We start from the raw sequence: 25,680 nt of genomic DNA, 5'->3' as shown, positions 1-25,680 counted from the left end.
GCATGGTCGCAAAAAAAGAACAAACCAATTCACAACACCCAGATCATCATGCATGTATGCAAACATCAGTAACAGACGCCGCTATTGAAAGCTGAGGACAAGCAGACAGCTTTGACCGTATGATTAGACGCCTCTGGCCGTGTTTGGTTAGGCTTGAAAAAAATTTCATGAAAACTTTTTGTCTCTTTGACTACTAATTGGATGTATTAAATAAAGTCTAATTACAAAACCATCTACACAACTATGGTACTGTAGTAGTACTGTACCTAATGAGGCCTTTGACCGTACGTTAGAGGATGATTAGATGTGGTTACTGTAGCACCACTGTAGCTAATCATGATGGAACTTGGCTTATTAGATTTGTCTCGAAAATTTACACTCATCTGTGAAAATGTTTCGCAAATAAACTTTGTTTAATACTCCATGCATATATTCGTCTTTTTGTGAAAAAAAATTCACCCACTCATCCAAACATGGCCAGAGGGTGGAACTGATACGTCTCTGCAAGCAGCGGCAGAGCGGCTCTGCCATCTACAAGAAGACCAGGCACCACGGCTTTGTTTAGATCCGCAAAAAAGTGGTAAAAAAGGTCACATCGGATACTGTAGCATATTGTAGTATTTTTTATTTGTTTGTGGTAAAATATTGTCCTACTATAGGCTAACTAGGCTCAAAAGATGCGTCTCGCAACGTATATCAAAACTATGCAATTAGTTTTTTTATTTACCTACATTTAGTACTCCATGTATAAGGCAAAAGATTTGATGTGATAGGTGAATAGTGAAATTTTAAGAGAAAGATTTTGCAACTAAACACAGCCCACTTTATTTGTTGGCAAACCAACAGCCAAAACACGACACCGGCCGGATTACTGCTGCAGCATTGCCATGGCCGCCATTTTCATCTTGTCTCTGAGACGCTCTCTGTTCGGCAAGCACTGCTTCACAGCTTCGTCGGAAGTGTACTCCTTCGCCCACCGGTGCAGACCAGGGTACTCATCCTCCCCCACCAAGCTCACGCCGGCCACCTCCTCAAGCACACCCATCCAATGGGACAATCCACTGAGGGCTATGTCCAGGTAGCCGACCGAGTCGCCTCCGAAGAACCGCTTGCCATCAAGTTGCGCCTCCAGGAGCGCCAGGTTCTCCTTCATCTCCTTGATGTACCCCTTCTTCACCTCACCCTCCGTCCAGAACGACAGCCACAACGGCCCCCGGAACTGCTCGAGAAGGCAAGTTCAGTAAGAAGTTTCAGTGTTGGGATAAGAATTCAGAAAGTGCACCCATGGACAGTACATGCAGCGATGAAGTACCTTCTGCTCCATGAAATCAGCCCAGAAACGAGCGGCGGCACGGTCGAAGGGGTCGCTAGGGAGGAGGGGCGGCCCGTCGAAGGCCTCGTCGACGTACTCGAGGATGAGGAGGGACTCGCAGACGGCGCGATCGCCGTGCAGGAGCACGGGCACCTTCTTGTGGATGGGGTTGTGATGCAGCAGCAACTCGCTCTTGTTTTCCATGTCCTCTTGGATGAGCTCGTAAGGGACGCCCTTGAGCCGCAGGGCCGCCTCGGCGCGGTGCACGAATGGGCTGCCGAACGCGCCGATGAGCTTAACCGGTGGAGACATCTTTGGTTCTTCCTTGGCTACTATCTCGGCCATAAATTGTCTCTATATAAGGATAGCCAAGAGTTGTCAGCACATATTTTTTAATGTTTTGCTGCTGCTTGTTCTCCAAGAAGGATCGAACTCTATTGTCTCATTCAGCCAGTCGTCTTACCCGCCTGAGATCAGCAGCTAGACAGGTTGCTTCAGGCCAAAGATCAGATTTTTTTTAAAAAACAAAGAGAGATTGTGTCGCAAGCCTGATAAAGTAGTAGAGGTTTAGAGATGTTGTAGGTTGATTCAGTCAAACATAGATACAGATTATGTCGAACTAACCTATCAACCCGTGCTCCCGCACGGACTAATAAGACTTGATACAAAAATAAAGCTTATAGCTAATAATTATAATTATTTATCTCATGTCATCTTTCATCTATTAATATTCTAACGCCTACTTTAAAATATATATTTATTATTATTTAGTTGCAATATATTTTATTTTTTCATCACATCTCCATATGTGTTTGATATATATTTAAGTGAATCATTTGTTTGTGAATTGGTATTCTGCATCATACATGAACACATGGTAACACATATCGCGGGTAGTATCTTTATATAAACAACAATATAAATAATAATAGAAAATAGTAATTTAAATTTTTATATTATTGCAATTTAATATATTTTTATAATTATACAATTTAGACTTATATATAGAGGTTACTTTAACTTTTAATTTGTATGAAAATTTAGGGGATTATTTGTATTATTTTTATAATGGCATATGTGAGTAATTTACACAAAGATTAGGGGGTTACATTAGATTTTTTATAATGGCAGAGGTAGGTAATTTAGATAGATGTGGGGTTACTTTAGACTATTTTAATAATGACAGAGATGGGTAATTTATTAGAAAAGATAACAGATTCAATGGATATTATGATTAGAGTAGTTCAATTGATGGCCGGATATTTCTAATTTTTGTGAGAATTTCTAGAATTTCTCTATGTTTTCAGAGTGTCCACATAGAATCCTAGTCAGACCCGATCCTGAGGGCCCGATGTGGTTTTGCAGGTGACCGCGTGCACCGCTTCTAGCGGTCAACGTGCGGTTAGGCGCATGTGGGTGGACAGCGGGGCTTGCTAGTTCGCGCGCGCGCCCCAGGACGCGATGTAGCAAACGATTTCCGACAACCTAGACATATACCATTTCCGGCTTCGGGACCATTCTCTTTCCTTTTTGGGCCGGCCCGCACTAAATGACAGCCCACGAGCTTCGGGAGTCCTTCCCTTTCTTTTTTGGGCCGCCCGCAATATATGCCGATCTGGCCCGACAAAAAATCATGTCACATGGGCTTTGTTTGAAAAATTCCCGAAGTGATTCTCTTCTCAGGACCCATATTTTTTTTTCGGGACCGTTGGGATGTAGGGAGTATATCGGGTGGGGGAAGTCAAATAAAAGTTACATTCAAACAAAAAAATATTAAAAAATTAAAAATTAAATTATTTAGTTGGAAAATTATTAAAAATATGTTAGGAAAAGAGTATAAAAATCTGTTAACAAAAAATTTATTAACGAGAATAAAAAAGGTTGTGATGCCTTGCAATATCATGTGTAGGGTGCATGCAAAAAACCCAAGCGGGGAAAATGTAAAATTTTCTAAAAAAAATAGAAGAGAATATTGACACCAAGTATAATTGTATCTTTTTCGTTAATTTGTAGATCTTTTTTGCTTTTCAAACGTCAGGCAGTGCATCATTTCTTCGCGAGTGCATCATTTCTTCGCGCATCTGAAAAAAAAAACGGGCGAAATGCAAAAAAAATGTTATTAAATGTTAAAAAAGATATGTGAAAAAGTTAATGAATGACAAAATGTATATGAAACTTGCATGCCATATAATTTATGCATAACTTATTACGTTTATGTTGTGCTGCATAACTTATTGAGCTTATGATGTCCAAGTTGTATGACATATATATTATGCATAACTTATGATGTCATGCATCATAAGTTATGCACAACATATGTCTACAAAAACTTATGTTGAGGTGCATGACTTACTGAACTTAGATGTGATGAAAAACATGATATTGTATACATAATGTATTGGAAAAACTAATATGACATGTAACTTATGCATAACTGCGTGTACATTAAAAAAACCAGACTTACTGCCTTATATGCATAACTTATGTAGGGCTAAGTTATACTTGCATAACTTAATATGTACGAGTTCTTGGCATCTTAAAACGAAAAAGTTTTGTTTGGAAACTTGTATACATAATTTACTGTTATGTGCTGGTATGTTGACAATAAAAAAAAATTGAATACATAAGTTCGTTGCTGTAAAAATGGAAGTTACGGTTGTTAGTATTACCTTGTGACATAACTAATAGGTTCAACACCCTGAGAAAAAAATAGGCAAAACACATAATAAATAAAAAAACTGTGAAAAAAAGATGTATCTAACACATTTGAAAAACTAAATATGAAAAAAAAGATGTATGTAAATACTTACATGTCTTGAAGTAATCAACTTTATTTCAGGAATTACAATCTGATTCTCAGCATGCATGCACAGATAGTATGTTACCATTTCACGAATTGGTTTTGCATGATCCTGATTTGGAAAAAAGAATGGAAGGCTATAAGCTTGGGATACAAAAAGTATGCATTTTTTTTAAAAAAGCATCAAAAGTGATTAATGAGGGGGGGAGGGGGGGAGGGGAGCTTACTGGTTTGAAATAAAAATGAGTATTGCCAGTATATGATAACAACAGTTTTAGAACAAACACACCGCTGTCATTCCTGTGTGGGGGGAGAAAAAATGGGTGTGGAAAAAAATCCATAAGAAATGCAAAAAATATAAAAAAGAGAAAAAAAAGAGAATGTGAACTTAACTAGTACAATTAACAAAAATGAAAAAATGCCATGTAAAAATGTATAGACAGGAGAAATGTAACGAAAAAAAAAGATTCACTTAACTGGTTTGTGCTGCTCGATACACTTCCAATCACTGTTGGCATGTTGTATATTTCAACTCTTGTTGACCTGCTCTTGACACACTTAAAGACTTTTCTGAAGTTTGCAACAGCAACAAGAGCATCATCTTTTATAATATCTGAATTCTTGAATGGGCAAATAACCTCAAACCTTTTATGTCTGAAATTAGCAACAAACAGATACCAAAAAGAATTTTTCCGGAGAGGGACAAGCACCTGGGGGGATGTAAAAAAAGAGAAAAAAAGGAAAAAATGAAGGTTAACTAAAATAAAAAAGGAGAATATTCAAAAAAGGTTATGTTCATAGCATCGCTTTTGACATGGGATTGACAACTTGTGCGCAAAAGTTGAACGCTGAAAAAAAATATGTGCGCATATACTAAAAAAGAAAAATTGTCCAACAAAGTTATGAACATCTCAACCTTATGTGTGCAACAAGATATGAAAAATACTAAAAAGAGAAAATATTAACTGACCATGTCAGCATTGTCCAGGCTATAGCCGATTTTCTTTTCAGCAAAATTGCAAGCAATAACCTGGGGGTCAAGTCCTGGGTCCTGTAGGAAAACCTTGAAATAACAAAATGAAGAAAGAAAAAAAGGATATGAAACCAGTAAGCTGCACTGATTGGTTATTTTTTTTGGGGGGATGAGTGGCAGAATCAAAATATATGTGTTTAAAAGAGATTTCATACAGCTGTGTCATGGTGTACGACATGCTTCCCCCATTCTTCTGGTGGCAACAAATCTTGTAAGTGTTTTCGAAATTGTTCTTCCATCACAGCAGCACCCATGATGTTCATAACATTGTGAGAGACAGAGCCATGCACTTGCATTGATAAGCCAAAAGTCCGATGATCCACCCAATTCAAAGATGCAATCCTTATGATTCTTGGGCTGTTAAATGAAAAATGGGAAGAATTTATAAAATGAAAAAAATGTATTAATTGAGAACGAATAGGGAAGGAAATAACCTTCTAGCAGGTTGGGGGGGGTGGGATGTTGTTGACAATGTATTGATGGACGTCTCTTTCAACGGGTGATGACACAAACACATGGAAGAAAAAAACTGGGTGTAGGGGGATCATGCTCTCGGGAGGTGATTGCTGTGATGCCTTGGCAATGACAACTGATTCATCCATCAGTCTTATCATTTGCTCATCCCAGACTCCAGTATCGGTGTTGATGGACGGCAAAATGTCTGTTGTTGGGATTGTTCCAATTCTGGATGAAGTGAATTTGCTACACTCAGGTATGTATGCTGATGATGGGAAACCCAGAGAGCTATGAGAAACTGATATGTTTGCTTGAGTGGAAACATGACCTGCTCCTACTACTGTACAATCAATTTTTGTTTGTGGCTGCTGGATCTTCAGAGATTGTAGTGACGATCTAGGTTCTGCTTCTGAAAAATTTGTATCATGTGCATCAACTGTGGAATGCTCGCTTGCTTGAGTGGCTGTTGTCATGTTGTTGTTAGCGGATTCTGATGTACCAAACCTAAGCTTCTTTTTCCTGTGTGCAGCAAATTTTGCTATCCTTTGAAGCTGCAGTTCATTGAGGGACAGTGCTGCCTTGGGCCTGCTTTCTTTTTTTTCTACTTGGTCATCTTTGTTGGTAGATGCTTCTGTTGAGTTGGTAATATCAGTGGAGATTGGTCTTTTCTTGAATGGTACAGTATTGACATATACTTGTCGATCTAAATCTTCCTTGTTATTGGAATTTGAGGATGTTTGAGGCATACAAATCTCCTTCTGATTCACAATAGATAGATATGACTTGTCAGCAATATTCAATGATGCTAAGTTGATAAGAGAAATCTCACAACCTGGCTCTATATCACATGGCAAAGGGCGCAAGTCTGATTCAAGAAGTTTATTTTCAAACTCAAGCAGCTGACTGCACTGATAAATATCACTTCCATCCCGACAATCAATTGGATTAAGATCCTCGATGGCCGATTCTAGAAACCCAGCAATACTGAACTGATCATCAAGAGGCTGTTGGCATGTAAAGTTTGGCATATTGATGGGGGTTCCACAAAATGTGAGTGATGCCGCTGATAGGTCATTACCTGGTTCGGTGGAACCAGCGGATTCATGTGCTGATTTAAGTCCTGAATCTTCATTCTGAACATAGTTGGTGCTAATCACCATATTGCCATGTTGGGCGGGTGCAGTACATGGTGTTGACCCTGCTATTTCTTTATGAATTGAACAGGATGAGGTAAACTTGTTTGAAAAACTGAATTCATCATTCTTGCTGTTCTCGAGAATGATTGAAGCAGATTTCAAAATCTGTGAAATGAAGACAGGCCTCAATGCCTGAACATGGTCAATCCAGAGATCTTCATAAGATTTTTGGAGTTGAATTTGGGCCTAACAAATTATTTGAATTAGAATGAAATTATTGAGAAAAATACAATTTCAAAAAAATAAAATAAATAAAAAGTACGGAAAAGAAGGGGAAGACAAAGAACTTTGTCTCACATTATGGAAAGTTTGCCCAGGTAGAATAGAATGCAATACATCTTGTATGTCATTTGAGGTGTCAATGAAGATACCATTTGTCAAACTGCGTGGTCTAAATGCTGTGAACATAACATTCTTCATCTGATTTGGAAAACAAAAATACATAAAACAATTAAAAAGATATATATAAACAATTTAAGAAATTAGTTGAAGTGAAATAGAAATACATAACAAATAAGGAAAAATACGTTTAAGAAAAAGGGTCTTACAGGTATTTTGCCAAATGAATTCCTGTCATCATTGATCTGATCAAGTTTTACGTATGTAGACACGTTCTCAGTTGACCATAGTCCAATACGTGGGATTGTGTCTGGCAAGAATAACTCTGTTGTGTCCAGCATCTCAAAGTATATTATCTGGGATGTGCATGTAAAAATAAATGAAAAGTTAAAATTGCAAAGGTGAGTCTGATGAAAACACATACAATCCTATTATGAGAATAGATGACATCTCAAAGTATATTATGATGAAAAAAGAACACGAACCATTAGAGCAAATTGACATCCGCCGAGGGCTGCTGTACCATGTGATAGGGTGGACTGTTGGAACTTTGCAATAGATGAAACTAACTTGTCAAGAACAATATGACACCAGTTGTAGCTGATAATTTTGTTAGGAATGTGCACAGCAGGGAAGAAATCTGGGCTTGCACAGTCGCTGCTGGTGGGGCATAGAAGAGTTGTGATAGCAAAAAGAGCAAAAACCATCTTGAACTTATCATCATCAAGGCCATCTTTGATAAGAGAGGAAAGCTCATTGATAGTGGGGTACTTGCCAGCACATTTTGTTTGTTCGGATATTAAATTCTTTATTTTAGTATCACAGAAACTAGGTAGGGGGGACCCTCCAATTGGTATACCAAGCACCTGATGTATTTGATAAGCTGATATCTTGAAGAAATAGCCATTTGGTAAAAATAAGGATGTTGTTGCGACATCAAAATGCCTAGCTAGCCATAATATGATTGATTTGGGTAGAGTTTTGCAAGATAAATCAAGCAGGTGATGGAAGCCAATACTCTTGACAAGTTCTCTCTGTTTGGGATTGATTGACTGTGCAACAGTGATGAACTTTGGCAGTGATAACTTTGAAGTAAAATGCTGCACATGACAAAAGGAAAAAAGGAATGGAATGGAAAAATGAAAGTGAATATGCAGTACTGAACAAAGAGAAAAAACAAAAAGACAGAAAAATCTGACAGGGTCTGTGGGTGTATGAAACCTGATCAGCATTGTTGTTAGAATGATATTCGGAAGAAGTATGCTCCTGTAGTGAAGAACATAAATAGAAAACATTAGTTGAGTTACAGAAAAAAAAGAGAGTGAACAATAGGGGATTTACGGGGCTCGGGGGTGTGAAACAAAAAAATTATGGGGGGCATTCTGTGAACCTTTTTCTCTAGTAAGTTTCTGGTGAAATCAATTTTATCAGTCGGCATGTCTGCCTTGACAGCGTTTGTGCTCTGTTCTTGCTTGTCAATGCCTAAAATAGGAGAAAAAGATAGTTCGGTTGAATACAAAAAGGGAATGTGTGCGGGGGAAAACTCAATAATACTGGAGCATTCCCCCCCCCGGCGCTGCGCCGCCGGCAACTGCACTTCAGATCCGCACCCCCCAAACCTCCCTGCCCACCCCACCCACCCCAGCCCCCACCCAGACGCATGCGCTCAGAAAAAAAATGCGAGTAATCTAGAAAATATAGTTATACTGCAGAAAATAACTTGATCTGCAGTAAAAAAAATGTAAAGAGAAAGATGAGTTGTATTGGGTGGGAGGAGGATCTGCGAATATAGTGAATTCCAGAAGAGTTGCAGATTGGGAAAAAAATGGGGGGCGACAGATCTCAAAAATTGGCTATAGAGGGGCAGAGTATTGGAAAAAAAACATACGTACCAGTGATGGATCGATGCGGCGGCGATCCACAATCGGGGGCATGGTCAGATAAGATAATCATCCGCTGGTAAGAGCTTCGGGGGCACGAGGAGGGGCTGGGGGTGTGGGGGAAATGAGAGCCGTGAGTCTATATCTTACTAATGTTTGTAAAAGGATATGTGTCCACTGCCTGCAAAAAGGTAACGAAGGGGGGAGAGAGGAGGGGGTGTGTGGATTAGAAAACTTAATTGCACAAGTTGTATATAGGGAGGAATGCAGAAAATTGTCTGGGGGCGAGTATGATAAAAGCCTTCTAAAACTTATTTTGAAAAAAGAAATGTTGAGTGTGTAAGTTATGTGACTAACTTATATATGGTGCAAAATTTTTGTTTCAAATAGTATGAATAAAAGTTATATAACTTTGCGTATAATTTAATAACTTGCGTATGAGTAAAAACTCATATTTTCAAAAAATTATGCCATATAACTTATATGCAGGGGGTGTGTGTGTCGCAAAAAAAAGAGAGGATTAGTGTATAAAATTTGTTAATACAACTTGTATATGATGAAAATCTTTGCATGTTGGCGCCGGGAGGATTTGAATAATGCTTGTATATGATGAAAAAATTATGTGAAAAGAATTACTATATAAACTGTATGTTTTAAAAATATTGGAAAGGAGGTGGCAACAAATTTTGAAAAAAAATAACTTGTACCTGACAGGAATTTTATGTTGTGTTCATAATTAAAACTTATGTACAAAAAGGAATAGCGAGTTGTAAGTTATAAAACTAAATTATATGAGAAGCAAAATTTTAGTTCCAAAAAATTCTGAAATGCTACTTATATATCTTGCGTATAAGTTATTAATTCGTTTTTTTGAAAGTTATAACATATAACTTGTGCGCACAATTTTTTTTTAAAAAAGTTAGTGCATGAAGAAATTTGCAAAAATACAACTTGTGTATGATAGAAAAACATTGCACACGAAAAAAATCCTATCGACAGAAAATGGAACAGGTATATATTCCTCCCCCCCCCACCCCCACCCCTCATAAAAAAAGGTGAGGGCGCCAATAGGAGGGCCCACAAGTACCCAGTTCCCCCGCCGCCGGGGGGGGGGGGAAGAGATCAGGCCCGAGCCCCTCGCCCCGGCGGCCGCCGCCATCGATCTCGTGCCAAAAAAACCTTCATCCCCGCCGCACCAAAAAAGCAGGCTATAGAGAAAAAAAAACAGAGCACATAGAAGATCCATGGCGATGTCCAAAGCATACTGCGGGACGGATCTCATCTAAAAAAGCAGCCGGCAAAAAAATGAAGGAGAATAGAAAAAAGGTAAATCCAAAAACCACATCAACAATTTTACATGAGTTTTCCTGCTCCGATATCACCGTGATGGGAAAAAGTGGGGGGGGCACAGGGTGTTATTTTGCCACGGTGCTAAAAAAAAGTTTGAAAAGACATCTGAACATGATGCTTGTTCTCCACGGGGAAAAGAGTATCACATGAACTAGTGTTTTCCTACTATGCTTTGCTCTTGGGTTGGGGCTTCTTCTTCTTTTTACTTGCACCTGTAAAAAGATACGGATAACATTCGAGACTGTCAGATGTGATTGTTGAAAAGAAAGTGTTATGTAATTGTTGCAGATAGCGTGGTGTGCGTGAAAAAAAAAAAGAATGGCTGCTACCATGTTGAAGACACACATACAGATGCTGATGGACTCATGCAATGGGGCTGATGATGGTTGTGCAAGAAAGAATGTAGTTGCAGAGACAATGCAGAACCGTTTTTTGCAGGTAATAAAAAATTGTGTACTTACAGGAGACAAAAATTTTTTTGGAAAACCTAAATAAAATGTGTTAATAGTAATTGAAATTCATGTTTTGATGTAAACAGTCTTTCTTGACAAGAAGATTTGAAAGAGAGGAACAGGAAATGTGCGAAAAGTTAGCATCTGTTGAAGCAGCACTTGTGGTGGATGATAGTTGCGCTGCTGGTCTAGAAGACAGCAGCCATCATCAAAGCCGTGGTAACGCGGGGGTTACCTTTGATCAGGTATGAAAAAAAGAAAATGCATCTCATGTTGCTGTGGGGGTTAAAAAACAAAAACCGTGGAAAAAAAGAAGCAACAAATATATAAAAGGTTGTTTGTTCTTGACAGAACACTGTGTTTAGTGATGGACTGTGTGCTGCTGGAGCAACAAAGACAGGCTTGAATGATTTACCATCAAATGGACATCGGGTTAGGGGCTTTGACCTGAATGAGGTAAAACTTTGGCAAAATTTGAAAGATTCATTAAAATCACACGGTGTGTGAATGAAAAAAAGATAAATCTAAAAAATAAGAATAAAATATAATAATTTGTTGTAATGTTCTACAGGCTGCAGAACCGGACTTTGAAGGTGCTGGAAATGGTGGAGAAGATGAAATTGTAACTGATGCTGACTTGATGCCAGAACCACCAACACACGATGAGGTGGAGATGGAAAACATGTTTGATGAGATGAACTACCCAACAATTGCTGAGATTGAGAGTGCAAGGGAACCAGAGGTAGGCATGTGTTTCAAGACAAGGGAGGAGGCCTTCCACTTTTTCAAGCTATATGCTAGAAAGTCAGGGTTTGCTATTAAGAAAAACACAGCATACAAATCAAGAATAACGGGGAATCTTGACAAACAAATATTTGTGTGTAATAAAAGTGGTAAAGGTGTGCTTAATGAAGAGCCAGGGAGGAAAAAGAGGAGCAATGTTATACTGAAAACAGAGTGCAAAGTTTTGGTGCGTGTGAAGTTTGAATCTAACCAATGGATTATAACAGCAGTAAACTTGGAACACAACCATGTGCTTGCACCATCAATCTGGCTGGTGAGGTTTATGAAATGTCATAAACATATGTCACCAAGTGAGAAAAGATTTATTTCTATATTACAAGATAGCAGAGTTCCTCCAAGAAAAGTGATGTCTATATTCAGAATGCTAAGGGGGCACCTTAGGGCTGTTGGTTTTGATGCAAAAGATGTAAGCAACCTGAAGACTGAGGAAAACAAAAAGCACAGAAACAAGGATGTGGATGAGTTGCTGGCCATGTTCAGAGAGAGGCAGCAGAAAATTCCTGGGTTCTATTACAGCTTGCAAACAGATGGGGACGGGACAGTGCGAAGTGTGTTCTGGACAGATGCAGTTGGGAGATCGAACTATAAGGTCTATGGTGACTATATGTCATTTGACACGACATTTAGCACAAATGTTTATGACATGCCTTTTGCACCGTTCATTGGTGTTGACAATCATGGGAAGACGATCTTGTTTGGCTGTGCCTTGCTAAGGGACCAAACAACAGAAACATTTGAGTGGTTATTTGACACTTTTATAGCTGCTCACAATGGGAAGACACCGGGCGCAATTATAACAGATCAAGACCAATCAATTGGCAATGCATTGGATTCTAAGTTCCCAATGGCAGTAAGAAGGTTCTGTTTCTGGCACATAATGAAAGTGCTTAAACAGAAAAACATATCATACTTCAAAGCACGGAAAGGTTTGTACAAAGGTTTCAAACTTGCAGTTAGGAATTCATTTACCCCGCAGGAGTTTGAGGACAAGTGGAAACAGGTTCTTATGGAATTTAATGCTCATGACAACAACAGGATAAACTATCTATATAACATCAGAAGTTATTGGGTGCCAGCTTATTTTATGGAATCTTTTTATCCATTCTCTAGCACAACTGGAAGGAGTGAGAGCACAAATGCAATGTTTAAAGGTTATGTTGCACACAAAGATACTATAGTGAATTTTTTTGGAGCATACGAGAGCATCCAAGAGAAGAATTTGTCAACATTGGACAGGTGCAGATACACATCAGAGCTGAAATACCCCAGCCAATGGTCCTACAATGGCCTTGAAGAACATGCAGCTTCAGTCTACACAAATGCTATATTCCAGAAAGTGCAGAATGAACTAAAGAAAGGAACAGCTTATGGCGTTGTTGAAGTTGTTAAGGATAGACTGTTTAAAGTTTCAAGGAAAGTTGGTTATAGAGATCCTGAATTTGAAAAGGAAAATTATACTGTGCATGTGTTAGGAGATAGAGAAACATTTGTTTGCTCTTGCAGGAAAATAGACAGAGATGGCATACACTGTTGCCATGTGTGGAAAATAGCAGAAAGGATGGACTTGCTTTCAGTACCTAGTAGTTTTGTTAGGTACAGGTGGACTAAAGCAGCGGATCAAGATGTGTCGCTCACTGCTGGGCAAGAAATGATAATAGGAGGGAGCAAAAGTTCAGATGCAATTCAGTATTGTATAATGATGGCTGATGTCTCAAACTTTTGCTCATCAATAGCTGGTGACCAAAAAGCAGTGGAACTTTTCGCTAGGGAATTTGGTGAGATGAAGGAAAGAATAAATACAAAACTTAAAGTTCCAGATGTTCCTATCAGAATGGATGATGCTGTGAATGCACAAGATGCTACGACAGGGCATGATGGTGATGCACCTAGTGACAAGACAACATTAAAAGATCCACCGAGAACAACTAGAAAAGGTCCGACCAAGAGAAAGATTAGTTTTGTGGAGCAAGCCTTGAATGCAATAGATTCGAAAAAGTCTAGGCAACAAAGGACAAAGAAGCCGCCGATAAAACGATGCACAAAATGTAAGAGCCCTAGTCATGATAGAAAGTCGTGCCCAGAAGTTGGAAAGATGTCACAACTTCCACAGGTGATTGGAAAAAAGAAAACTTGCAGCAAATTTATTTTTTTTCATTTGGTATTTTTTTGTGAAGAGAGGGAAATACTAACAAACTTGTATTCCAATGAAAAAATTGGGGAAAAAACTGTGCAGGCTATGATCAAGAGAAGTGTCGGGATTGGAAATATGCAAGAAGCAGGGGATGCTCAGAGGTCTACCAGTCAGAGAGGGGTGGGGGGTTGCTGAGATGCACTGGGATGCTGTTTAGAGAAACTCACGGAACAAAAAAAAAGGGGTCGCGAAAAAGAGAAAAACTGACCTTCATGTTTTTGCATGATTTTCTTGATGCTTGGGAGTATACTTTTGTTACCAGCATGACACAACATGTATACAGCTGCCTTTACTCTGTGATTATATATCTCATCCTGCAAAGAGGTTATAATAGTATGTTAGAAAATTATAGATTGCAAGCTTATATTTGGTGCGGGGGAAAAATACCAACGTTATTCATTGGGGCTACCCTTCTTCCATCCCATGTTGACAGAAAGTTCATCACAAATATACCACAATCGTATCTGTGGAAGCATGAAAAAAAACATTGGATAACTTATGTGTATAAGTTATGTGTGCAAAAAATAATGCAAAAAAATTGTACATAACGAAAAAGGGCGATACACTGCAGTTTGAATAAAAAATATATGAAAAAGAACAAAATATATGCATAATTATGTGTGTTATAGATTAAAAAAGTTTTCTAGTATAACTTTTGTGTATAACTAATGTATGTAACATTATATAACATAAAAAGGCGTAAATTTGGTACAGGCACATTTTTTGAACTTTGTATAACTTAATTATCATGTCATGATATTTTTAAATGGGGGACTTCAATATTTAAAAATATATAGAACATCTTATGTACATGAATTATGCGCGTAAAATTTAAACAAAAAAGATGATAGAGGAGAACAAATATAAATCTTGCGCTGCAAACTTTTGACTAGCAGAAAAACTTATATTGTGTTTGTAAAAAGTTTGTTATACAACTTATTTGAACTTCACAATAACTTGTGTATCATGACGTGATTTGAAAAAAAAAGAAAAAAAACTTCAATAATTTAAAAAAATGTTTATTTAAAAAAAGGTTTATTTAAAAAACTTCAATAATCTTATTTACATTAATTATCTGCATATAAATTTTTAACAAGAGATAATAAGAGAAAAAAATAAAAACTTGTGCAACAAACTTTTGATTAGCAGAAACTTGTGTGCATAAGATGTTTTACATATATAGGTAAAAAAGTTTGTTATACAATAGGTAAAAAATTTGTTATACAACTTATTTGAACTATGTGTAACTTATGAATCAGGTCATGATTAAGTACATGAATTATGTGCATAAATTTACACAAAGATAATACCAGAGGTGGAAAAGGAAAACTTATGGAAAAAAACTTTTGATTATAAAAGTAAACTTGTGTACATAAAAATGTTTTACGTGTGCTTGTGAAAAACTTTGTTACACAAGTCATATACGATGGGGGATGATGGGGGTGTGCTGTGCTTACGTGGTTGTTTGTTGGGGCGCATCTTGATATGCTAATTCAAGATTAGACACTTTTGTTGCTGCTGCTCCATCATTGATGGCTTGGAATGCTCTTAAAAAGTTTGCCCTCTTGATTTTTTCAAAAACCAGAAAGTGAATGAAAAAGAAAAAGTTTATAGTCAGTCCTGCAGATCAAACCTGGTATTTGTATATAAACGTAAGAAACAGTATAAGAACCGAAAAAAGGTGTTAAAAAACATATACTAACCACTATTTCTGTCACTTGCTTTTCCTCATCTTTTATTTTCCATGAACTTAGTACATCAAACCTGTTGTCCCTAAGGTTAGCAACAACTAACCACCAATGGACGCCGTGGAGTATGGGTATCATAACCTGGTTTGTTTAAGAAAATAGGGAAAAAAAGGATGCACAGCCTGTCAGTTAGAAAATGTGATTGTTTATTAACCTGTGTTACTTGGTTTTTTCATCTATATTATTGTGTGCCATGGTGAGATGTGAAAAAATGTACCATATCAACTTTATTTAGCTCGAATTTGATGGAGCTAGAAGCAAGCTTCTTTGACAGCAAATCTATACCTAGATCCTTCACTTTCATGTAGTCCTGTAAAAAAAACATGGGAGAGGCGATGGGGTGTATCGTTAAATTAAATTAGGGGAAAATTTAATGTATGAGTGAAACAGGCAGAAATTTTTTTAATAATTTGATCGAACATACTACTTCCGCTGATGTCAGAAAACCTTTCTTTATCTTTGGACTATGTTCTTTGGACTGGTCATATCCAAGTGCCTCGCAGTATATATTCATAGCAAATGTCCCAACCCAACTCTTTGGCCTCATTGTTTCACCGAATTCGAGAAGCTTAATTGACATGCGTCCAATATCAACACAAATGGGGCTGTGTATATATGGGAGTAAAAAAAAGGTATGAAAATGAAAGAAACAATAGAATATAAGAAAAAAGATAGAAAATGAGAGATGCACACAAAAAATAAATATACTTACTTGGGATCACCAGATTTCCACCTCTTTGTTGCTGCATAATAAATATCCTTCTCAAGCTCTGATAGCAAAACTTTTGGTGCACGTGTTTTTTGGCCTTCAAAGAGTGGTTGTGGCGCTTTCAAAGCACGCTTCTTGTGGCCGAGATCTGAGAGATTTTTTTCCAAAACAATGACAGTATCATCCAGTGTTGGTGTGACATTTGGAGATGTAGCAGAAGTAAGGATGTTGGCGCTACAAGATTGGCTGTCGCCTCCATTGGGGGGACTGTTCTGGGGGCTAGCTGATGGTGATTTGGTTGAAATAGAGTTTACAGAATGTGATGAAGGGAGCGAATTTCCATCAGTAGATGATGATGCCTTCAACTTCTTTTGTGGAGAGACATTGTGGGGTTGAGAGATATCATCATGCAGGGTGATGCTCCTTTTTGTTTTCTGCAAGGCTGATAATACCGGTTCAAGGAGACTGGCGGTTAATGAGCTAGGCAATGCATTATCCCGGCCAGATGCTAAATCTGAGAGTTTATAGGTCACATTGGGCTCTTTGGATTGCTCTGCCAAAGCATTTCTACAGTGATCTTGTTTCTTGAGTTGACCATCTTCTGAATTTGAACCATCAGCCTCTTCCTTATCCTCTAGGTTGATATTTGATGGATTGCAAGACACACTTCGGTCTTTGTTTGTTCCAACCAATAACGTATCCATGCTATCATGGGCGGTGATGGTTGCATCATCAGTGGGGCTAATTTCAGCAACAATGTCAGCAATGATCTTAGAAGCTGGAGAGGGCGTCAAAATGAAGGTATCACTGGTAGGTGTCGTATTCATATTGTGGCTGTCCGGCACTTTGGCCTCAGAATGACATGGTGAAGACTTCGGTGAATCATGAATTTGTTGTGTCTTTGCCTGGGGGCCAGAGTTAATGTTCATAGTAGGTTCATCAAGTATGCAGCAGCTGTGCTCACAATTTGGTAGAACATCTAAATAACATTTGATGCATTGGGTAGACTTTTGAATGAGCTGCATAGTATCACTGTTTGTTACACATCTATGGTTACCTCCCTCTGTCATGTGAACCCCACAGGCTAAACATTTTTCAACATTAGATTGCTGCCCCGAAATTTGACCAAGAGATGAACAGACATGATCCTGGCCCTCTGCGAACTGAATACCACAAAGTGTGCAACATGATCCATTGGTGGTATTCTGATCCCTATTGACCTCAAAATAATTTGATGTGAATGCTTCATCCTGAAACTGATTTTGTCTAAGATTAGCAGACAAACTGTCATGCTGGTTTGAAGTCACTGTCATGCTGGGTCTGGTTATTGAATTGACAGTAGTGGCCTGTTGTAAACCACTCCAAAATGAATTGACCATGTCATAACACTGGTTAACAACAACTGGCTCTATTGATTTCACATACTGTTGTACAGAATCTTTGAAAAAGCTTGTGCACATCTCATTTAGTTTTTGTACTGTCTGTTAATCCAAGAAAAGGGAGATGGGGCAAAAAAAAACATTAATTCAGGAAAATAGAAAAAAGGGAGGACGAAGGGGTAACATAATGCACCTTATATAAGGAGTAACAAAAGCACTATGACATACCTCTTGGTTGACACCTTCAGGTGTGGTAGATTTGATGAACTTCTGGACATCAGGATGAATTATCTCACCACAAAAGATGCGGAGAGACAAGTCAGATGCTCCTGGCATAACCTTCCGAGCAGATTCAAAATCAACATTTGTTTGAGTACAAGACTCCCTGCCCACATCAACTATTTTTTGTGCAGGTGTCCTCTGTTCTGATAAAGGCTGCATCAATAGAATGAAGAAAAAAATTATGTATTTTTGGATGAATTTATGCAAAAAAAAGAAAAATATAATGAAAAAATATTGATAAATCATGTGCACCTTGAGCTGTGGCTGGTTTTCACCAACAACATTATCAACAGGAGGCGGGGGAGCACTGCTGCTATCATCATTTACATAAAACCCGCGAAAAGTTGAAGGATTGATATGCTCATTGCAGAAAAGAGTGGAACCAATTGGCTTTATCTGGAGAAACACAAAATTGGACAAAAAAAATAGTGTTGGAACTGTACAGGCTGCTGCTTTAAAAAAAAAAGCTGCTGCTTGGAACTGCAAAAAAAGGAGATATTGAAAAATATAATGTGTTGAGAAGATAAGCATACCTGTATATGTTTAATGCTTAACTCGGCTTTACGACACTTTGAAAGCACATTATCCTCCCATACTGAAATGCGTGGGATAATAGGATCAACAAGATTGCTGCCAACATCAATGTATTCATAGTATGCAACCTTTGTGAAGAAAAAAAGGTAAACATGAGAACAAAAAAAAATAAGCGGCAAAACTGAAAAAAATACTTGTGGAGACATAACTTATGGTAACTTGTGGAGACATCAATGTATTCATAGTTGGAAAAATATAACTTATGCTAACTTTGAACAAAAAGTTGATATAAGTTAAGGACATAACTTGTGAAGACAAAAAACAAAAAAGGAAAGAAACTTGAGTAACAAAAGTTGGGAGTATAAGTTATGTAACTTCGAACAAACTTATAATATAACTTATGGTGACTTTCTATTATAGGTTAGAAACATAACTTGTGGTGAAAACTTGATTAAAACAAACAGTTGGGTAAGATATAATATAGTAATTTGTAGTGATAATATATGAAAAAGGATTTTCTGATTAACAGAAGTTGGCAAAAAGGAAAAAAGTAGCCTATGGTATCCTTAAAAATAAATTAACAGAAAAGCAAAAAAATATAGATTAAAAAATACAATATTGGCTATAATAAAGTACTAATACAGAATTCTGGACAATTGTGAGATGTACAGAAAAAAGTAGTGGACAAAAACTTAATGTAGCTAAATGAAAAATAAACGAACTTGAATATGAAGACACATCAAAAAGGTTGGATAGAAGAGAGTATATAGAACAAAAGGCTATATTAAGGGGGCAGGAGTGAGAATGTGTGTGTGTGGGGGGGGGGGCTTTATAAAATACTCACAACTAAAGCTAACAAGCAACCGCCCAATGTTGCCTTCCCACTTGTGTTTCCTTTAGAAGCATTTGAATGAAAATGAATCAATCCAGAATTGAGAGCATCTGCAACAATGGTGCACCAGTCATAGGATCTAATATCCTTGACAATGTGGAGACCTTCATAATAGTGGTGGCTGACTCTGAAATTACTTGAAGGGCAGAGGAATATTCCAAAAAGAATGAGGAAAAATATCCTGGCAAACTTATCACCAACTAGCCCTGGTTGAATCATTGCTGTGAGATCTTCAATCTTTGCTGCTTGTACGGTTTGATTTGTATCATTCATCATTACTGCTTTGGCTCTGCTGCTGGCTTTTGTAGGGACTTTATTACCACCATAAGGGATGCCCAATATCTGGTGTACAGTAATTGCATCGATGTTGAATGATCCACCATCTGGGCCTTTTATAAGTTTTGTCTTTGGGTCAAACAATTTTGCAAGTTGCAGGATCAGTGAGTTTGGCAGAGATGTACACTTCAACCTGAGGATTGATCCGAAACCACATTTCCTGACAATATCCTTCTGCGGGTCGGTTAACTTGCTTAGCAGTTTGCTCATCTTTTGCAAAGAAAACTGAGTATTGAATTTCTGAATGAAATAGAAAAAAGGGGGTATAAGTTGTAAATTATAGCAGAGAATAAAGGGATTGTAAAAAAAGGTTAACTCCTACAAACTTATATATCAGCCAAACAAAGCACATCTCCCAGCTCATTGTATAAAAAATAAATTTGCTGAAAGAGAACAAAATTCATTAAAAAAATAATGATGTATACATACCGAGCAATCCTTGACCTTGGAATGAATAGAGTAACTGGTAGCTCCATCAGCAACATGTGTAGCATGATTCATATCCTGAAAAAAGAAAAATAAACAAGTATTAAAAATTGAATATCCGGGGAAGAGCTCTGCTAATTGGCAAGCAAGCGCTGGGAGGGCAACCAGCGCTCGATCGGACAGCATCCAATTTTTTTTTTTTGGAAAATTTCCTTCTCCACTACTTTTCTATTTTTAGAAAGTTAAAACTTATGAGCCGGTATAACTTCTTCGAAATAACTATTGGATGGTGTTTTCCAGCATTACTATTAGACGAAAAATTTTCAACACGTCTTTTATGATTTGCATAACTTTTATCTATAACTTCCAATCCATTTTAGGATAACTTTTAACACAACTGCCACGATACATAGATCTTTTACGTATAACTTCTTCAGCCTACTTATTAAATGAAAAATTTGGAACCTAACTTCCATGTGAATGTTATCAGAGAAAAATTCGCACAACTTTGATACATAAGTTCGCCATACAGATTGTTAAAAGAAAAAACTTTTCACATAATTTTTAACACAAATGACACGGTATGTACATCTTTTATGTATAACCTTTTCAGCCTACTTATTAAAAAGAAATAATTTTGAACATAACTTCCATGAAAACTTTTCACACAACTTTAATGTATAAGTTTGTCATACAAACACTTCTACGAAATCTTGTCACACAACTTTGATGCATAAGTTTGTCATACTTGTAAAAAATACTTGTCGAGATAACTTTTCAACACAATTTCTATGAAAAAGTATTTAGGAAGACTTCTCTGACAACTTTTTACGTACAAATTTATCATAAACTTCTAAGCACAATACTTGATATAACTTTTTAGTATAATTCTTCTATAATTTGTGTCAAAAGAATTTCTCTAGAGAAACACATAGTAGAAAAAAAAAGAAAATTCTGAAATTAATGATGAAAGCTTGCTGCCAGTACGGAACACGGAGGGAATATATAAAAAAGGAAAAGAGAAAGCAAATCAATGCTTGAACTACTGTCACGTGGGTGGGTACGGACAGCACATGGCCAGGCTGTAGCATCGCGCGCCACGAAGCTCTGTAGCGTGTGATTGTTGTTTTGGATTCCGCCATGAGAGAGGGGATAACCAGAAAAACATTATTTGCACATCCGAGTAGGGGGAAATCATACCTTTGGGATTTGATGAGAAGCATTTCTTGAATCACTTGACTGGGCAGCCCCACCAGATTCATCATCCACCACCATATTTTTCTGTTTGTTGAAAGAAAAGAAGATTCACTTGCAAATGATTCATGCTGATCTAATTAAAAAACGTCAATGCAGTATCATGTACAATTCTGAAAAAAAGAAAAAGATTGGTGCATGTGTTTGTTCCTTTGTCATGCTATGTAATCTAAACCATTTATGTCAAAACAATTAGAATTATCCTACATTTGGTCCCTGAAAGTCTTGGCATGATCAATTTTAGAAGACAATGATTATTGGTCCCTGAACGTCTTTTATGATTTGCACAACTTTTATCTATAACTTCCAATTCATTTTTAGGATAACTTTTAACACAACTGCCGCGATACATAGATCTTTTACGTATAACTTCTTCAGCCTACTTATTAATGAAAAATTTGGAACCTAACTTCCATGTGAATGTTATCAGAGAAAAATTCGCACAACTTTGATACATAAGTTCGCCATACAGATTGTTAAAAGAAAAAACTTTTCACATAATTTTTAACACAAATGACACGGTATGTACATATTTTACGTATAACCTTTTCAGCCTACTTATTTAAAAGAAATAATTTTGAACATAAATTTCATGTGAATGTTATCAAAAAAAAACTTTCCACACACCTTTGATACATAAGTTCACCATACAGATTTAAAAAGAAAAATACAACTTCTCAAGATAACTTTTTAGCATACTTTGTATGAATAAAATTGTCAAAAGAATATTTTACTTAGGGGAAAATGCAAATGTTAGGGGATAAAAGAAAACATTAATTTCCTGAGACACCATGAGAGAGGGCTCAGCTAATCACCGCGCGAGCGCCGGGACGGCGACCAGCGCTCGATTTCGGACAGCGGCTGATTTTCCTTTTTTGGGAAAGTTTCTCTCTCCCACGATTTTCTATTTTTAGAAAGTTACTTATATGTATAACTTTTGAGCTTTTCCAGACAACTATTAGATAATATTTTTTCAACATAACTATTAAATGATAATTTTTCAGCACACCTTTTATGATACTCATAACTTTTACGCATAAATTTTTCTAACCAACTTTTTAGGATAATTTTTTACGCATAACTTTTTTCAGCCTCCTTACTAAATGAAAGGTTGGGACATAACTTCCATGAAAACTTTTCACACAACTTTAATGCATAAGTTTGTCATACAAACACTTCTACGAAATCTTGTCACACAACTTTGATGCATAAGTTTGTCATACTTGTAAAAATACTTGTCGAGATAACTTTTCAACACAATTTCTATGAAAAAGTATTTAGGAAGACTTCTCTGACAACTTTTTACGTACAAATTTATCATACAACTTCTAAGCACAATACTTGATATAACTTTTTAGTATAATTCTTCTATAATTTGTGTCAAAAGAATTTCTATAGAGAAACACATAGTAGAAAAAAAAGAAAATTATGAAAATAATGATGATAGCTTGCTGCCAGTACGGAACACAGAGGGAATATATAAAAAAGGAAAAAGAGAAAGCAAATCAATGCTTGAACTACTGTCACGTGGGTGGGTACGGACAGCGCATGGCCGGCTGTAGCATCGCGCGCCACGAAGCTCTGTAGCGTGCGATTGTTGTTTTGGATTCCGCCATGAGAAAGGGGATAACCAGAAAAACATTATTTGCACGTTCGAGTAGGGGGAAATCGTACCTTTGGGATTTGATGAGAAGCATTTCTTGAATCACTTGACTGGGCAGCCCCACCAGATTCATCATCCACCTCCATATTTTTCTGTTTGTTGAAAGAGAAGAAGATTCACTTGCAAATGATTCATGCTGATCTAATTAAAAAATGTCAACGCAGTATCATGTACAATTCTGAAAAAAAAAAAGAAAAGATTGGTGCATGTGTTTGTTCCTTTGTCATCCTATGTAATCTAAACCATTTATGTCGAAACAATTAGAATTATCCTATATTTGGTCCCTGAAAAGTCTTGGCATGATCAATTTTAGAAGACAATGATTATTGACGGGCAGTGTCCATGTATTATTTTGATCAGATGAACACCCTTTTCTGTTTTCACCAAAGCACAATGATGTGGGTGCTAACTTTGGCACTCCACCACCCACCCCAATTTGTTGCTTCAATATACAAAGCTTGTCCCCCCCCCTGCCACATGATTGTCTCCTAGCTGTGTAGATCTATGTTACCAGAAGCAACAAACCGAACTTCTGTTTACAAAAAAAATGATGCTGCTACTGATAGCAACCCCACCTCCCATCCCCCACTATCACACCTGAATGTAAAAAAAAGGGGACGAATGAAATTGACGCAAACAAACTGACGGCCGTGGAGCCCCCCACCTGATGCCGATTCGCCAACACAGCCCCCTCACCTCTCCTCCATTAACCAACAGGAACCCTAGCTCTCATGTACAGTACCACCCCAACTAGGACATACCTGACGACTCAAACAAGTGCGCACGAGCAAAATCAGAGACCGGTTCCAACAAAACAACAAAAAGCCTTCTACGCCCCCAAATAAATCAAAAAAAAAGAGACCAAACGAACCCAGGGACAACAAGCGAAAGCGGGAGCGGAAGGGGGGATCAGACGAGGTCTGCCAGCCATCGATTTGATAGACCAAAAGAGGGAACGAACTAACCTCCGCCGCCTAATGTGTGAACCGCCGGAAGCTAGTCGGCGGCACCCGCAGAACACCGCACGGGGGATGGCCGAGACACTCCCCCTCCCAGAACGTCTCGAGGGGGACGAGGAAGACGAAAAGGCCAGATGAGAAAGAGAAAGAGGGGCGGTGCTGATTTTTGAAATTCCAAAACTCACCGCCGTAATGAATTGGGGCGCTTGATATTTGTGGGCCCTACAGATTTGTAATTCCCAAAAAAAGATCCCAAAAACTGGCCGCAAATAAAAGCTATATTGACTAGGTGGGCCCTTAATAACACTCCACGCGCGGGCATAAACAGGCCGGTCGGCCATCGGCCCAGCTGGCGCGCCGTTATGGGCCCGAAAAAGAAAAGAAAGGGAAGGATGACTACCCGCTGTCGGATCGATTGCTGGGAAGTAAACTAGCGCGCGATTGCTCGATTGGATTTCCGGTGGACAGCCATTATCTTCTCCATCCGCCTACTACTTTTCCTTTCACCTGGCTTCTTTCCCGTCCTTCTTCTCTCTCCGTTTTCTCAAAGCAGATCCGCAAGCCATGGAGCGTGAGGTCGGAGGGGCGGCGCACCGGTGACGGAAGAGGAGGGGCCGAGCGCCGGCGTCGGGGAGGGACGGAGCGGCGGCGGCGACGGGGAGGGGCGCCGCCGCCGGTGTGGTGGGCTCCGTGCCCACAGGGGAGCAGCGCGACGGGGAGGCGAGCCGCCGGCGGGGGTGCTCTGCGCGGCGGGCCCGCGACGGGGAGGCCCGGCGGCTTGCCGCCGAGGTAGGTGGCTCGCCGACGCGGCGGCTTGCTGTTTTTTTCCAAATTTTTGTTACAAATTTTTTTTTCTTCTGATTTCTCTTTGTTTTGAATGCAAATTTTTTTTACCCGAGCTTTTTTCTTTTGTTTTTTATGCAAAATTTTTTATCCAAGCTTTTTTTTGTTTTGAATGTAAAAATTTTCTCGTTAATTTTTTTAGTTTGTTTCTTGAAATTTTTTCTCCCATATTTTTCTCGTCAAATTTTTCCCTTGAAAAGTTTTCAGAAAAAATTTTATCACAAAGCGACAAAAAAATTATAAAAAACGGTCGGAAAATCGACTATTCGGAGCCCGTTAACTAGCGAGCCCCTCCTGCGGGGGGGGGGGGGGGGGGGGGCAAGAGGGACGGGCCTCCGATTCCTAAGGGCCCCACGCATGTAAGAACAGGGTATATAGTGTCCATATAACAGGTTATTAATCTTGGCTTACGGTTTACTAAATCCTGTCCAGCGACGCCTCATTGCTTCATTGGTGTGCCCCTTTCTATCTTTTCATTGGTTGGTCCTGTCCTGCCGGCTGCCGCCTCCGTCAGTCTATTAGACTGACCCCATTGGATCACCGATCAAGCGATCACCTACGATTACTGTCTGCCCATTAAACCATTGCCCTTCTCTGACCGTCCCTTTATTTGCTGATCAACGGATAGATTCAATAGTGACTATCCTCTCATGTTATTTAGTACCTAATTTTTAGCACAACAGAACATAGCAATGAGGCTAGGAGAGGAGATCTGAGCATCTGTTTGATCGAACCAATCTTCTGGTCAAGACCAGGTATTGATTGAGGTTTGACTCCAGTGCATACTCGACTAGTAACTGTGCAATTCTATTTTTCTTTAATTTTCAGCATGAAGAGGAGTT

At 38.3% G+C, this 25,680-nt stretch overlaps 4 protein-coding genes across 6 annotated transcripts; 1 reads left to right on the top strand and 3 right to left on the bottom strand.

Annotated features, from left to right (window-relative positions):
- Positions 1 to 748: 748 nt before the first annotated feature.
- Positions 749 to 1,681, bottom strand: LOC120675574 (probable glutathione S-transferase). Its single transcript, XM_039956771.1, has 2 exons — positions 1,313 to 1,681; positions 749 to 1,219 (listed from the first exon to the last, which is right to left on the bottom strand). Exons 1-2 carry the CDS (start codon positions 1,655 to 1,657, stop codon positions 869 to 871), a joined length of 696 nt encoding a protein of 231 aa, XP_039812705.1. The 5' UTR covers positions 1,658 to 1,681; the 3' UTR covers positions 749 to 868.
- Positions 1,682 to 3,149: 1,468 nt separating this feature from the next.
- Positions 3,150 to 9,212, bottom strand: LOC120675967. 2 transcript variants are annotated; one of them, XR_005675552.1, is made up of 14 exons: positions 9,029 to 9,209; positions 8,527 to 8,618; positions 8,358 to 8,402; positions 7,622 to 8,236; positions 7,346 to 7,492; positions 7,095 to 7,217; positions 5,580 to 6,983; positions 5,301 to 5,502; positions 5,083 to 5,175; positions 4,590 to 4,822; positions 4,340 to 4,412; positions 4,123 to 4,224; positions 3,982 to 4,010; positions 3,150 to 3,393 (listed from the first exon to the last, which is right to left on the bottom strand). XR_005675552.1 is itself a non-coding variant. In XM_039957168.1 (8 exons), exons 1-8 carry the CDS (start codon positions 9,087 to 9,089, stop codon positions 6,319 to 6,321), a joined length of 1,674 nt encoding a protein of 557 aa, XP_039813102.1. In that variant the 5' UTR covers positions 9,090 to 9,212; the 3' UTR covers positions 6,225 to 6,318. The 2 variants fall into 2 exon arrangements, 1 of the variants encoding a protein (XP_039813102.1); XM_039957168.1 differs by lacking the exons at positions 3,150 to 3,393; positions 3,982 to 4,010; positions 4,123 to 4,224; ... (2 more) ...; positions 5,083 to 5,175; positions 5,301 to 5,502 and having other exon boundaries at positions 6,225 to 6,359; positions 6,434 to 6,983; positions 9,029 to 9,212.
- An 886-nt stretch (positions 9,213 to 10,098) lies between these two features.
- LOC120675966 (protein FAR1-RELATED SEQUENCE 5-like) lies at positions 10,099 to 14,120 on the top strand. The gene is made up of 5 exons (XM_039957167.1): positions 10,099 to 10,804; positions 10,905 to 11,063; positions 11,170 to 11,274; positions 11,390 to 13,732; positions 13,856 to 14,120. The coding sequence occupies exons 1-5, from the start codon at positions 10,685 to 10,687 to the stop codon at positions 13,946 to 13,948; spliced, it is 2,820 nt and encodes a 939-aa protein (XP_039813101.1). The 5' UTR covers positions 10,099 to 10,684; the 3' UTR covers positions 13,949 to 14,120.
- Positions 10,324 to 24,165, bottom strand: LOC120675965. 2 transcript variants are annotated; one of them, XM_039957165.1, is made up of 16 exons: positions 24,002 to 24,165; positions 23,048 to 23,128; positions 21,320 to 21,400; positions 20,123 to 20,197; positions 19,310 to 19,933; positions 18,465 to 18,593; positions 18,184 to 18,327; positions 17,878 to 18,084; positions 16,274 to 17,751; positions 15,986 to 16,166; positions 15,779 to 15,871; positions 15,517 to 15,642; positions 15,271 to 15,377; positions 14,205 to 14,277; positions 14,022 to 14,127; positions 10,324 to 10,578 (listed from the first exon to the last, which is right to left on the bottom strand). In XM_039957165.1, exons 2-16 carry the CDS (start codon positions 23,120 to 23,122, stop codon positions 10,532 to 10,534), a joined length of 3,546 nt encoding a protein of 1,181 aa, XP_039813099.1. In that variant the 5' UTR covers positions 23,123 to 23,128; positions 24,002 to 24,165; the 3' UTR covers positions 10,324 to 10,531. The 2 variants fall into 2 exon arrangements, with proteins under 2 accessions (XP_039813099.1, XP_039813100.1); XM_039957166.1 differs by lacking the exon at positions 21,320 to 21,400.
- Positions 24,166 to 25,680: the final 1,515 nt, after the last annotated feature.

Source organism: Panicum virgatum, chromosome 5N, assembly GCF_016808335.1.
Source record: "Panicum virgatum strain AP13 chromosome 5N, P.virgatum_v5, whole genome shotgun sequence".
Lineage (NCBI taxonomy): Eukaryota > Viridiplantae > Streptophyta > Magnoliopsida > Poales > Poaceae > Panicum > Panicum virgatum.
The sequence above is the reverse complement of the archived record's forward strand: the minus strand, read 5'-3'. Positions and strand labels throughout refer to the sequence as shown.

What these genes read in the sequence shown, in the direction of transcription:
- LOC120675574 (XM_039956771.1), bottom strand. Translation starts at nt 1,657, where the DNA reads ATGGCCGAGATAGTAGCCAAGGAAGAACCAAAGATGTCTCCACCGGTT. An exon ending in CTGATTTCATGGAGCAGAAG is followed by an intron (nt 1,220 to 1,312) that starts GTACTTCATCGC and finishes CTTCTCGAGCAG; the next exon opens with TTCCGGGGGCCGTTGTGGCT.
- LOC120675967 (XM_039957168.1), bottom strand. Translation starts at nt 9,089, where the DNA reads ATGATTATCTTATCTGACCATGCCCCCGATTGTGGATCGCCGCCGCAT. An exon ending in GAAACTTACTAGAGAAAAAG is followed by an intron (nt 8,403 to 8,526) that starts GTTCACAGAATG and finishes TCTTCACTACAG; the next exon opens with GAGCATACTTCTTCCGAATA. An exon ending in CTAACAACAATGCTGATCAG is followed by an intron (nt 8,237 to 8,357) that starts GTTTCATACACC and finishes TGTCATGTGCAG; the next exon opens with CATTTTACTTCAAAGTTATC.
- LOC120675966 (XM_039957167.1), top strand. Translation starts at nt 10,685, where the DNA reads ATGGCTGCTACCATGTTGAAGACACACATACAGATGCTGATGGACTCA. An exon ending in TGCAGAACCGTTTTTTGCAG is followed by an intron (nt 10,805 to 10,904) that starts GTAATAAAAAAT and finishes TGATGTAAACAG; the next exon opens with TCTTTCTTGACAAGAAGATT. An exon ending in CGGGGGTTACCTTTGATCAG is followed by an intron (nt 11,064 to 11,169) that starts GTATGAAAAAAA and finishes TGTTCTTGACAG; the next exon opens with AACACTGTGTTTAGTGATGG.
- LOC120675965 (XM_039957165.1), bottom strand. Translation starts at nt 23,122, where the DNA reads ATGGAGGTGGATGATGAATCTGGTGGGGCTGCCCAGTCAAGTGATTCA. An exon ending in CTGAAGGTGTCAACCAAGAG is followed by an intron (nt 17,752 to 17,877) that starts GTATGTCATAGT and finishes TTGGATTAACAG; the next exon opens with ACAGTACAAAAACTAAATGA. An exon ending in GGGTAGCCCCAATGAATAAC is followed by an intron (nt 14,128 to 14,204) that starts GTTGGTATTTTT and finishes ACCTCTTTGCAG; the next exon opens with GATGAGATATATAATCACAG.